Genomic DNA, 14,249 nt, shown 5'->3' with positions numbered 1-14,249 from the left:
CTCCCTCTATCTCTTTCTTTCTCCCTCTTTCATTTAGGGACTCACTCTCTCTCCAGAAGCAGAAGCACCACTCCACCATGGACACCTTCCCGTCCTTGTCGCTGTCGCAGGAGTTGAAGAAGGGCCGGATGCAGACCTCGTACTTGTCCAGATTGATGGCAGCCAGCTCCGGCTGGCCCAGGTACAGGTCACTGTCGGTGTCCAGCTTGGAGAACATCCAGCCGATGGAGTCTTTGCAGGTGGCTGTCATTGTCAGCGCTAATTTGCGCTCCATCTTCATGTCTGTCAACACAGAAGTACATATGGCGAAATGAACACATTGCAATAAATACATAGCACTACTGTGTAACTGCATCAGGCAATGGCCTTACATATAAAATGTCTGCTCCTATAATAAGATTTGCATTATATCTTGTATAACGAGAAACAAATCATTATTTTTATAATTGATTTAAAAATAATAGTTTTTTATTGCTCTGCATATACAGCTCTGGGAAAAAATGAAAAGACCACTGCACATTTTTGTCATCTCATCCTACGGTTGCTGAATGACATTCGACTGAGTTGACGGTCATATTCAAAATTAAGAGACCACTACAAATTTGAATATGACCATCAACTCATTCGAAAGTCACTCAGCAACCGACATCAGAAAAATGTGCAGTGGTCTCTTCATTCCAGAGCTTTAGTTCAGATATGGTGCTGGTTAGCTCCTGTTTTTAATTTATTTAGAGTTTTTGTTCCTCGTTAATCAGCTACAGTAACAGTGACTCAGTAACTATTACGCATACATGGTTACAGTGACTCAGTAACTATTACGTATGCATGGTTACAGTGACTCAGTAGTTATTACATACTGTATGCATGGTTACAGTGACTCTGTAGTTATTACGTACTGTATGCATGGTTACAGTGACTCAGTAGTTATTACGCATGCATGGTTACAGTGACTCAGTAGTTATTACGTATGCACGGCTACAGTAACTCAGTAGTTATTACATACTGTATGCATCGTTTCAGTGACTCAGTAACTATTACATATGCATGGTTACATTTAGCCTGGCCTTGCCTTTCTACGTACTTCCGCTTGATTTTCATCTCCCTAGAAGTGCAGCGTAGACTAAGGGGATGGCCATTGGCCAGGCTAGGTTACAGTGTCTCAGTAGCTACTGTATTATGCATACATGGTTACAGTGACTCAGTAGCTATTACGTATGCATGGTTACAGTGACTCAGTAGTTATTACGTATGCATGGTTACAGTGACCGCCTCGACATGATCAGATCCACTACAGCTACCACTGCCCTGGTCGAATTACTATTCATCATTCATCTATACTGACCAATGCTCATTTAGAGCTGGCCTACTGTTTGGTGTGCCACTATTCAACAGTAGTTACTTTTATAGCTAGGCTAGGTCAGTGGTCACAGGGCCTCGAGATATCCGATTGGTTCCCACCTGAGGCCGTGCCTGGTCCCGGCTTGCCCGAGTTGTTCTGCTTGGCGTTGCCATGGAGAAGCTGGAACCAGTCTCGGAGACGGTCCCCAAGGTCTGCCAGGTCCTGTCCCGTGCAGGTCTCTGGAGGAGGGGAGGATGGAAGGATGAGGGGAGGGAGGGAGAGAGAGAGAGAGTTATCTTCAAACCCTTTTGCTTGACTCTCAACTTGTCCCTGTCTTTGTCCCAGCCAGTGTTGTGTGTTTGTTTGTTTTTGTGTAGCACAGAGAACACACGCAATTTATTGCGCAATTTATTGTACAACACAGCCGTATCTGTGAGCGTCTCCTCCATATGCATTAATATATGCATGTGGTGACTGGCTCGATACACACGTGAGTGCGATTCTCTGCTGTGCACTGTGCTGGTTGGTTGACGCTCTTGTTTCCATGCTCGTCTCCAGGGTCCCAGAGGTCCTTTGAGTGCCTCAGTGATCCGCCTCATTCTCACAGCACTGCCATCACTAACACACCCTGTTTATACAGCACTCCCTCAACCGCTCAGAGCCATGAGCCATCGGGGATGTTACATGAGAGGACGCCTTCAAATTAACGGCAATCTCCTCCCATAACAACACGCACACAGGCAGACACACGCACACACACACACACACACGCACGCACGCTCTCTCTCTCTTCCTCTCCCTCTCACACCCCCACTCTTTCTCTCTTTCTCTCTCTCTCTGTCTCTCTCTTACCCACACACACACACACACACACACACACTTAAGTACAACCCACAAATCATAGCAACACAGCTACTTTAAGGATCTGTGGCCGATTGCACAAATCCCCTTAAGTTAAGTTTTTCCCTTAAAATCTGATTTAAGGGTCCCTTAAAATAAAAACGGTTGCACAAACACCCTTAAGTTTTCTCCTTAAGATTTCCTTAACATTTTAAGGGTTAGTCCTTATCTTGTAAGAAATCCCTTAAACTGTTGCACAAACGACCTTAGTAGTCCAACTAAGGGGAAAAACCTAAGGGACATCTGACTATACCATAACCATATTATTAACTGAATTTATGCTGATAAATGAAGTATATTATTTATATATTATATATTATCTCTGTCAAATAGGCCTAGCTTCTATCTGAAACATGCCGTATTGTTATTGTGTAATTTACGTAGGCTAACGTTAACAATTCATGTGGATGTCTTGTTATGAACTTCGGTTCGGTTCGCTAGGCAAAACGTTGGTGCACTGATGACAGTCAGGATCATCTCTAACTTGCCAACTAGTATTGTTCATTTCATGTATAAAACATGCTTTACTTGCTACCTGGATAATTTCCGCGAATGTTATTAAGGTAAGATGAATGAATAAGCTTTACTGTGTTCGGTGGGTTAACGGCATCGTGGCAAAGGCAGCTAGTAGCCTACAGCAGCGGTCCCCAACCACCGGGCCGATATTCCTAACCGGGCCGTAGCCTACTAACCTGACCCTAGCCAGATGAATTTCGTTCCGCTTAGCTCCGCCTAGTTTCACTCACATCCATCTGGGACCTCTTCCATTGAGAGTGATTTCGGCAACCGACTTTATGGTTCAGCCAATCAGGACGCAGGGCGGGAGTTTCATAGATGTGACACAGCGTAGAAACGACTGTGAGACTGTTATTAGCGTCACGGGTTGGCTTCGATGTGAGTGGTTGAAGTAGCACGTCAATAGATGACGGACAAGTGGCTTATTCAATCATATGCGAGCATTTTTTGATTAGGCCCAGCCTTCTGAAGCAACACTTCAATGGATCGGTTCCAGATGGATGAGTGGAGCTAGGCTGAGCGAAATTCATCTGTCTAGGGTCAGGTTAGTAGCCTACGACAAGAGTTTAAAAAAAAATGCATGCAAACTAAATAAACTCAATTTAATTTGCAATAATGTCACATTCGCAATAATACCCACTGACGATGGTGAGCCAGATACCTCAAAGAAAGAGAAGGGGTCATTCAATACGAAATATGACGAGTCATATTTAAAATATGGTTTCGCAGAGATCGGTGACTCGCATGCATCAAGTCCTTTATGTGTGGTATTTGGCGATAAGTTGTCAAACGAAGCAATGAAACCATCAAAGCTAATTCGACATCTAGAGTCCAAGCATCCTACACTTAAAGACAAACCCCTTGAGTTCTTTGAGCGTAAGAAACACGAGCAAGAAGGACAAAAAACTAGTGCGTAAAGCAACCACATCGGTGAACGTGGCTGCGCTAAAAGCCTCATATTGGCTAGTCGGATTGCTAAATCTAAGAAGCCCTATACTATTGGGGAAGAGTTCATTCTGCCTGCTGGTAAAGGCATGTGCAATGAACTCCTTGGGGAGGCTGCAGCTAAAAAAATAGCTCAGGTACCGCTTTCTGCAAGCACTGTCCATAGGCGAATTAATGATTTGTCAGAGGATATTGAGGCACAGTTGTTAGAGAGGGTGAATGGGTCACCGTGGTACGCTATCCAAGTTGGTTGTTTGCAGGTCATTGGCCAGAGTGTTTGAGTTGCGAGAGCAGAGATTTCTCTTACAGAAAAAAGTCACCGTTAGCTGCATATTTTAGTGATGAGGGCTGGGTGTCAAAACTCGCTTACCTGTGTGACATATTCGGGTTGCTTAATGACCTCAACCTGTCACTGCAGGGGAGAATGACGACTGTCTTTAAACTGGCAGATAAAGTCGCTGCATTTAAAGCCAAGCTTGATTTGTGGGTACGACAAGTGGATCGGGGTGTATTTGATATGTTCCAAACAGTAGTGGGGGTTGTGGGAGAGACTGAGGCAGGGCCCTTTCTCTCGCAGCTGGTGCGCGATCACCTTGTTGCGCTTTCAAATGAGTTTGAGCGTTACTTTAGCCTGGCGAGCCAGACCCACATTAAAATGTAGGGTCTGGGCACTCACCGTTCGCAGTGCTCAGTCCGAGGGGCGGGATAATCAGTTGTCTTTCAAATTCCCTCTGCACGCAATAGGACGCAATAGGATATTTGTTTTCAAGTAGCAGGGAATTCAAGCCAAACCGTTGCAACTCTGCCATCAATCATTATGTTAAGCCCACCAAATGACTCTATACACGATTTCAATGTCCTGATTAAGTTTCGATTTCCGGAGCTCACAAGCCAACGGAGAGTTGCTAGACTAGCCCTGCCGCTAGGGGCGCGTCTAAATTTCTAGGCTAGTGTTACTTCCCATCCTCCAAAGATCCACGGCAAACCAATGAGTGGGTCCGCATCCCATTTGTCAATATCCCGAATAGTCCTAACTTGTCAGCGCAGGAGGAAGAGCAGTTGATCGAAATTGCAAATGACGGTGGTCTTAAGAGTGTGTAGGATATGAGGAAACCTCTCTGGTGGGTTTTTGGATGAAAACCAAAGCAGAATATCCCGAGATAGCCGTAAAAGCGCTGAAAACGTTGCTACCATTTCCCACCACGTATCTATGCGAGGCCAGGTTTTCGGCAATGACTGCAACTAAGACCAAATTGCGCAATCGACTGGACATTTCAAACACACTGAGGGTGTCACTGTCTTCCATCACCCCCAGATGGAACCTTCTTGTTGCAGGGAAACAAGCACAGGGCTCCCACTGATTATATTCGTAATGCACGTTTAGTTCCCATGTTTTGTTACCATATTTTGTTAAGCATGTTCACACATGATAGATGTAGCTTCAAGTTGTTCAATTTTCATAGTTCATTGTTCAATTTTCACTTCTTCAAGTTCATGTTTTTCACATTTTTAAGAGTTCGTTACCTTCACTGTTCATACATAACTGGAGCTAGTTCTTTTCAAGTAATGCATGCACAACACGGAACATGGAACCCCCGAACTAGTCCCATTGTACCGAATTTTGGTTGCAGTTCCACCAGATTTCCACTGGGGGCGATCGCCATGAGTGCAGAATGAATGGGAGTCAATGGAGCTAGACGGCTAAATTTGTCTCTTTCACCTGAGTGTCGTTGACAAATCTCAGATTTGATTGTAATTTGTATAACTTCAACATGGGTTATAGGTCAAAAGTTGAATGAACGAGTACTTATGTCCTTTTGATTTCTTACAGGTTGGGTCGTTGTTGCCCATAACACGCTAGCATTGTGCTAATGAATGACGTCATTGACACGTTTGAAAGGCTTTTTAGAACAATTAAGTGACTTTAAAAAATATAATACTCAACCAAGTGTATTTTCTTTGCCTCCCCTTTCAAATACAATATTCAAATTACTCGAAAAAAAATTATATCCCGAGAAAAGTGGATTTTGAGGGGTACAGCTCCATAGACCTCCATGCATTCTGCACTCGTGGACGAGCGCCCTCATGTGGAACCACAGAAGGAACTGCAACCAGTTCAGAAACCGGAAGATTTCCGAGAGTGGCAGTTCTCCCCTTATTAGACATTCTCTGGTTTCTCCTTAACTAAGGAAACATTTTAAGCAGAGACGCTTGATAAAGCGAGACGATTCATAAGAGGGTAAATTCTGGCACGTTGTGACGTGGGGTTCGAAGCTGTCACGCCCATTTTAGGAGTCTAGCGGGAGGTCCAGTGTCTATGTATTCCTATGGGAGAAATGAACATTTTCACGGAATATGACCAATCCCTTAGCCCTACATTCAGCGATGTAAGTTTTTAACCCATTTTCTAGAAGCCACATGTCTCCCTAACATGTCTCCCTAACATTCCGACATTGAAATTGTTTTTTCCAACGAAACAAATAAAGACAAAAGTAGCTTTGTTCTTTGTTCAGTGATCTGTCACTGTCTCCTCAAAGCTCTGGTGCACAGCCACCTGTTCTCAGAGGCTCTAGACTCAGAGATGGTTGATAAACTAACCTAACATATTTTTTGTTAGAACTAGTAGACTACCACAAAGTTGCTGAACATATGTTATTTCAGGTTTGTTTGCGACAATATATAAGTTTAACCAAAGTTCTTAGCTGCTAGCTAGCTAGTGAACATTCCAATTCACTTTCCGTTTACTGTGCTAACATTAACGGGACAAAATTAAATTATTAATTCCGTGTCCGAGAGTGTTTCATTGGCATCACACACAAACAATGACTGTAAAATAGTATACAAAATTATATCATATGTTATTATTGCTTATTCAGAGAAAAGTTTATGTTTTGACACGCCTATTTAGGAGTCCGGAACTAGTGCCATTTCGTTCCATTGGTGAATCGTCTTATGATTCATCTTAACTATAGAATCTTTGTTTGACACCCTTAAGTAAATCCCTTACCTAAGGAGAAATTAAGCCTTAAGGGTCATACTTACTTAAAACTAGAAATACATACTCAAAAACTTAAGGTGCTTTGTGCAACCGGCCACTGGCAAAAGTAAACGTCCTTGCCTCTTATTTACCATGAAGTCGATAGCTAATGAATCAAATGTGTTCAAATATACATTGACACATCCCCCTGTGGTTGTGACCTCTCAGCAGTCAATAGTCAAGAGGTTGGAGCCATCATGATCAATGTTGGGTCTATATAATTTATTACTGCATGATGGACTTAACATTATAATCACCCAGGGAGATTTTTCAATTAACCTGAGCAGCCTGCTTTTCCATTGCGGAGATAGGATGCTATTGATCCAGGCGAGGAATGCTGCAAGAGAGAGAGAGAGAGTGTGTGTGTGTGTGCGTGTGTGTGTGTGTGTGTGTGCGTGTGTGTGTATGCGTGTGTGTGTGTGTGTGCGCTCGCACATGTGCACACATGTGTGGTAAAAGCTCACACTATTAATACTCACCTTGAAATGTGTGCTTACCAGAAGAATAACTTAACAAGAACCCCTCTTTAACAATTTATCTCATTGTGAGATCTTTCACAAGGACATATGTAATGATATGCATGTTTGCCATTTCCCATTTTGACCATACGCACAGCAACTGTAGAATATAGAGGAGTTCATTCACCACATATCCTCATACATATTTGAACACCACCAGTGGAAATAGAGCATTACTGTACTAATACTGCATTAGTCAAATGCATTTACTGAACTCAGCATGTGGTGATGCTGCCTCCAAATGCCCCCCAAAAATCTAACTTCGGGCTGCCAGTAGTAGCCACCCAGAAGTATTTTCCTCTGCAGTATGGTTTTATGAGACAGCGGGTGTGTGTGTGTGTGTGTGTGTGTGTGTGTGTGTGTGTGTGTGTGTGTGTGTGTGTGCGCGCTGTGTGTATGTGTGAGTGTGTGTGTGCGCGCTGTGTGTATGTGTGAGTGTGTGTGTGTGTGTGCGCGCTGTGTGTACAGTATGTGTGAGTGTGTGTGTGTGTGTGTGTTTCTGTGTGTATGAATGGGCGCGTGTGTGTGTGTGAGTGTGTGTGTGTGTGTGTGTGTGTGTGTGTGTGTGTGTGTGTGTATGTGTATGCGTATGCATGTGTGTGTGTGTGTGTGTGTGTACTGACCATGTTTGGCCTCGACGCTGGTGATGCGGCTGGCGGGTGTCGTGCAGGGACACAGGCCTTCACACCTCACACTCAACTCCTTCCCCGTGAGACAACCCTGCTGCTCCAGCTTACACTGAGAGAGACAAGGGAGGGAGACAGGGTGAGAGAGAGAGGGAGAGAGTGAGAAAGATAGTGTACGACAAGAAGGGAAGGCATATTTGACAGGGTGAGAGAGGGAGAGGGAAAGAAAGAAAGAAAGAATACAAATATAAAGAGAGACAGAATTGAGGAAAGTGGCAGATAAGGAGAGAGAAAGAGAGGGAGAGAGAGGGAAAAAAGAGAGGGAGCATTAGCCTGTAATATGAGGGTATGTAAGCAACAATAAGAAAGAGTAGAATTGTGTGTATAAACACATACATAAAGAGAAGATGAGATAAGAGAAACGATGGGTTTGTGTTTGTGACAGAGAGTGAGAAAGTGTGTGTGTGTGTGTCTGTGTGTGTGTGTGTGTGTGATGGAAGAGAGCGAGAGAGTGAGCATTAGCCTGCGTTCTTGATTCTAGAATATTCTGAGGCCAGTGGAGAAGGTGAACACAACTCCCCCCTGCCCCCTCCCCCACACTCACACACACACACACTGGGTAACATTTCGGCAAGTGGTGATCTCTCTCTCTGCCTTGTTTTTCCTTAGCGGCTGAGTGAGGAGGCTTCCCCTGAAGGCAGATCAAATATTTATGGGGGTGTCCAGGGGAGTGGAGAGGCTGCTCATTCAAATGACACAGAGCAGCGCTAAAGCCAGCCCCACTGGGCTTCTACACTGGGCAGGTGAACGCTTGTTAACCTTCGCAAACACACACAGGTATACGGACAGTCACACACACACACACACAGACACACACACATACTGGATATGCACACATATTTCAGTTGTGCACACACTTGCACACACACTTGCACAAACACACACTATGTACAATAGTCACAGAGGGAGAGACAGAAATAGGCACCACATGCGCGCGCACACACACACACACACACACACACACAAAAAACACCCGCCAGCTCGCACAAGGTCAAAATTAAAAATGAAACATAAATCAATAAAACAGCTGGGCACAGGGCGGCAGGGTGCCACACTGCTCAAAGCCCAAACACACATTAATCACACTCAGACATCCCTCACACACACACACACACACACACACACACACTGAGTCTCTGTGGACACCAGTGTGTGTGAGAGAGAGGGTGAGCGGGGAAGAGTGTGTGTGTGTGTGTGTGTGTGGGTGGGTGTATCTAACACATCAATACTAAAGTCCTTTCAGATATTGCTGTCAGACATAGAACTTGAATAGAACATTGAATAGTCTATAGTGCACACCTTCAGCATCACAGATACACAATAATGGATATGATAATGGATCGTAAAAATGAGCAGAATGGAAAAAAAAAACATGGATTAATAAGTACATGCAAAATTTCACTGGTTTTCTTTTAGCATATCAGGTAAGGAAAGGCATTTCGATACCTTGTGTGTGTGTGTGTGTGTGTGTGTGTGTGTGTGTGTGTGTGTGTGTGTGTGTGTGTGTGTGTGTGCGTGCGTGTGCGTGTTTGTGTGTGTACATGTGTGAGTGTGTCCGTGGTCTTACCTTTGAGGCATAGTTGTGTCCATCCGACCCACACACAGGCACAACGCTGACTACTGGGCACGTTTTGCAGCTCTTCTCATGTGGGTGAATAAGCACTGGCTGCCTGATCCTGTGAACCCAGGATGGGAAAAAGAGACATGCCTCAGTCTGATGGAGGGCTGACAACACAACAACAACCCAACACAACACAACACAACACAACGCAGCACTATACAACGCAACACAACACAACACAACACAACGCAGCACTATACAACGCAACACAACACAACACAACGCAGCACTATACAACGCAACACAACACAACACAGCACAACGCAGCACTATACAACGCAACACAACACAACACAACACAACACAACACAGCACTATACAACGCAACACAACACAACACAACACAACGCAGCACTATACAACACAACACAACACAACACAACACAACGCAGCACTATACAACACAACACAACACAACGCAGCACTATACAACGCAACACAACACAACGCAACACAACACAACACAACACAACACAACACAGCACTATACAACGCAACACAACACAACACAACACAACACAACACAACGCAGCACTATACAACACAACACAACGAGAGGCGTTTACTGTAGTGTGTCTCAGTCATTCGCTTCTCCCCCCAAGGTCAAACACACTGCTACTGCTACATATTCATTAGGTCACACCAATAATGACAAGATTGTAAACACTTGCTATTGGGCCATAAGGGAGATGGTAAACATCACTGTCATATGGAGGAGTAATTTTTCACACACCTTTTTTTGTCATGGGCAGGATTTAATCTTGCAACCTGACACGGCAATGTGCATCAAGAATGCTGCAGTTCAAGGACATGCAGACAGCTCTCAATAATCTTTGTGGCCTGGTGACGCGCATTTAGATGGAGGCTTGTAGTGATGAACCCCTTACACACACACACACACGCACACGCACACACACAGACACACGCACACGCACACACACCCTCTACTTGGATCCCAACAATAAAGTCTAACACCATACTTTGATCCAAGAATAGAAGAAAAAAGCACAAAACCACAAAGTTGGCCCCATTTAACAACCCTGCTGTCTGATAGCCTGCCACGGATAGATTCTCAGTTAGCTCTAATAGCAATTCTAACCCTTAAAAGCGAGTCACACTTTGTGAGCACAACTGTCTTTAACTGCAGCCAACCTCCAGTCTGTTTTTTTTCCCGTTCTTTTTCTAGCCACTGGCTAATGCCGGTGCTAATAACGCTGAGAGGAAACCTGACCACAAGCCTTGTGTCGCGTCCAGCCTTGCCGAACAGCCGCTGCCACCCCATTATCTCACCAGCAAGATATCAGGGGTGACTTCCTGCGAGAAGTCCCCTCGCAGCGCGAGAGATAAACACCGGCCGCCGTGGATAGACTTGGCCTATAATGACGTCTCACTCCATTAATTTCACTCTTATTCCGCTCGTGCCCTCGCGCTTCTTTGCTTAAGCGAGGGAGAGTGAGGCAGAGAGGAGAGTGGAGCTCCACATTTCCACTGCTCTTTTTCTTTCACTCTGTCTCTGTCTGTGTGCCCTGCCCTGCATAAAGCACAGAGAGAACTGCGACACGTCTGGGCATATCAGGGACATCTTGGGGACACCATTAGGATTCAATCAGAAGCACCCTGTGATGTCTGGAGCAATCGGCTGTCATTGCTTTTCCTCCATCCACTTTGTAAAGGCACTGCTTGTGTGAAATCTTGAGGACCAGCGGCCGGTTATTCAATAAAACAAACTCAATCTCAATCAGGGTGTTGATGTTCCACACTTCAAACAGTAAGGGAAATGCTCTAGGAGCAAACAACTGCATGTGTGTTGTAAACAACTGCATGTTGTAACTCTTCACCCTTTAGCTTTTAGGAACTGAACATTATCAGGGCTTGACTATTTAAATATTATCAGGGCTTGGCTATTTAGTGTCCAATCAAAGACATCTTAAACACAAATGAATGGGCTTCACCTAAACAGGCAGGCTTCGATCACACATGCTCACCACTCCATCAACTGATCTGTCTATGGGTTAATCTGGTGGCATCCTAAAAAAATACCCCTCAACCTTAAGATAAGAGAACACTTGGTCTTTTGTGGTCTTATGCACACAGTCTCTGTTCGCTTTTCTCTCTACTAGAGCCATCTCTCTCTCTCTTTCTCTCTTTCTTTCTTTCTTTCTTTCTCTCAACCTTTCTCTCTCTCTCTTTCTTTCTTTCTTACTCTCTCTTTCCCCACAGACCCAGCTTGTGCACTCACCGGTGCTCCAGTTTCTTGCGGCTGATGCACATGGCACGTTGGTAACCCTGGGCAACGCACACCTTGTTGCGACTGCACTTCACTTTCTGACAGGGGTCCTTGGTGGTGTCCAAACCTACGCACGCAACAAAGACACAAGATACAAAGGATATATCTATGGAATAGAAGCACAGAAAAATGCCTGTTTTTCATTCTATCTCACTCTTTTCAAAGCATTGCCTTGTGAAAACATAACATGCCTACATTCATTTACATAAAGGTAAAGGCATATAGTTAAAATAACACTGAAATACAGTCAGCCAATATCATATGATTTGGAAAAACCACGCAGGAATGTCAAGTGCCTGAAGGATATCTCATTCCCCCATATAGGGCAGTGGCCAAAATAAATTCTCATTTGCGCTTGCCAGTCAATATCTCAGTTCAGTGTAAAAAAAAGTCATGAGAACATAATTGGTCAAAGTAAGACTTCTGGGCTGTTTGGAGACGGCCTTATAAAATGCAGATATCAGAAATCCTTGGGTTTATGTCTGCGCTGGCCCCAATAAGGCATAAATAATTCAGCGCCGAGCTGGAGGAAATGGAGAATAACATCGGATGGCACGCGCGGCTGGGCCGCACAGCAGTCCTTTTATGGGTCTGAGGAAACTATGCCATCTGTTTCTCAGGGAGAAGGAGGAGGAGGCGGGGGGCTATGATGGAGACAACGTGGAAACGACTCACAACACAAAACAAATACCCTGAAGCCTGACCGTGCGCTCAGAGTAGACAATGATTCATTTGGCCTCACAGTGGCCGGGGCAACAAATGTAATCATTTCAACGTCCCCACAAATCACATGCGCACACACACACACACACACATCCAAAAGGGAGACTGTTGGCATTTTGTGACTTTCTTTTGCTAGCTGATTTGTTGTGTCTGTTTCAGTCGCCAAAGCAGAGGTGCAAAATCATCCTCCAACATAGAGCAGGTCTCAAGGGCTGTGGGATATTTCATGGAGAACAGGTCCCCAATTATCTAACGGCCTCCTGTCAATCAAACGGTGAAGGACTAGGCTATTAGAATAGCAAGCTCGTTGATGACAAGAAAGAGTGGGTTGTGAGGTAGAGGGAAAATAAGAGGGAGAGGAACCATGTGTGTGTGTGTGTGTGTGTGTGTGTGTCTGTGTGTGTGAGTGATTGAGACAGAGTGAGAGAACAAAAGAGAGAGAGATAAAGGTTCTCCTTTTAATCATCAGTGTTGCAGTCCTTTATACAGGGCACTGCAGTTTCCCTCTCTCTCTCTTTCTCTCTAATGTACGTCAGCAAACCACACACACACGCACATCTTGACTACCTATTTTTTTCTTGTCTGTTCAATCACAAACCACCAGGGTTTGAGGTTCCATTTTTTGCCATGATGAAGGCCAACACGGCTACAGTACATTTGATTCCCCTCAATTCACATCTGTGTCATTTATTGATGCTGGGGGAGTCCAAGCACACTTTCAATCCAGCTTCAGAGAGTGGGAAGAGAAATATCGCCCCTGGAGTCGTGACCTTCGACCCTGTCCACAGCTCCAACCATGTCTGGGAAATACAGTCAATGAGAGCCTTGGTGAATTATATTTTTTTTCCATTAGCCTTGTGAACTACCGGCATATAACGATATCGCTGGGGCAGTATAATCCTCCTGTGAGTTCGCCAGGAGTCCTGTTTGTTTGTTTGGCCACTCTAGGCGTGACTCCATCAACATGTTCACCGAGCTGTGCCAAACTCTGATTAGCACTAGGCCTATTTGTGGGAAAACAAAATGAGCTGGATGATTTGTCTCTGAGCTGGAACAGGCATCAGAGCTCTTGAAACCTACACTCCAGATCAACTCGGGGGCCATTTTGTCTTTTAGAACGAATCCAATATCTGAAGCACCATATGGAAATGCAAAGATGTTGCACCATATGAATTTAGATTCTTTCCTCAGCAAAGCAGCCAGAAGACAAAGAATTTTGCCTGCCTGCTGGTAAAAGAGACACTTGTTTCACTCCGAATAACAACCTCTAGAGATGAGATGAGTCTATCACCTTGATGTTTTCTTTTTTAAAACATCGACTCTAAGACACAGTAATTGCTACTGAGGGGATACATTTTATCCTCACGGGAGCGTAATCACTCAGAGGGTCCACAGGGCGAGGAACCGTTGCGATTTTGCCGGACGGTCATCCACCCAGCAGCTCTGCCACTCGGCGACTTTTATTGAGCGACAGAAAATTGATTTTGTATTTGACTCTCCCTCATCGCTTTACTTTCTCCACCCAAGCGTACGCCTTAAGGCTTATCTCGAGGAGGAGGGCTGACGTTTCCATAGAAACGCCGACACGGCTCCAGAATTTTCTGGGATGTGATTTCAGCTTTGCCTGCTGCATCGCTCCGCTCTGCTCTCCGTCGTCCATGGTTATGCTGTCCTCCT

The 14,249-nt window shown here is 44.7% G+C and overlaps 1 protein-coding gene across 2 annotated transcripts in view; it reads right to left on the bottom strand.

Annotated features, from left to right (window-relative positions):
• Positions 1–14,249, bottom strand: part of LOC121699871 (testican-2-like) — a 39,682-nt gene that overhangs the window by 9,093 nt on the left and 16,340 nt on the right. For both annotated transcript variants that reach the window (XM_042082392.1, XM_042082393.1), the window contains 5 exons: positions 11,802–11,916; positions 9,509–9,617; positions 7,879–7,993; positions 1,459–1,578; positions 46–282 (listed from right to left, as the gene is read on the bottom strand). In XM_042082392.1, coding sequence (XP_041938326.1) covers positions 46–282; positions 1,459–1,578; positions 7,879–7,993; positions 9,509–9,617; positions 11,802–11,916 — 696 coding nt within the window. The remainder of the gene's footprint in view (positions 1–45; positions 283–1,458; positions 1,579–7,878; positions 7,994–9,508; positions 9,618–11,801; positions 11,917–14,249) is intronic.

Source organism: Alosa sapidissima, chromosome 24 (genome assembly GCF_018492685.1).
Source record: "Alosa sapidissima isolate fAloSap1 chromosome 24, fAloSap1.pri, whole genome shotgun sequence".
NCBI classification, from domain to species: Eukaryota; Metazoa; Chordata; class Actinopteri; order Clupeiformes; family Clupeidae; genus Alosa; species Alosa sapidissima.
The sequence above is the reverse complement of the archived record's forward strand: the minus strand, read 5'-3'. Positions and strand labels throughout refer to the sequence as shown.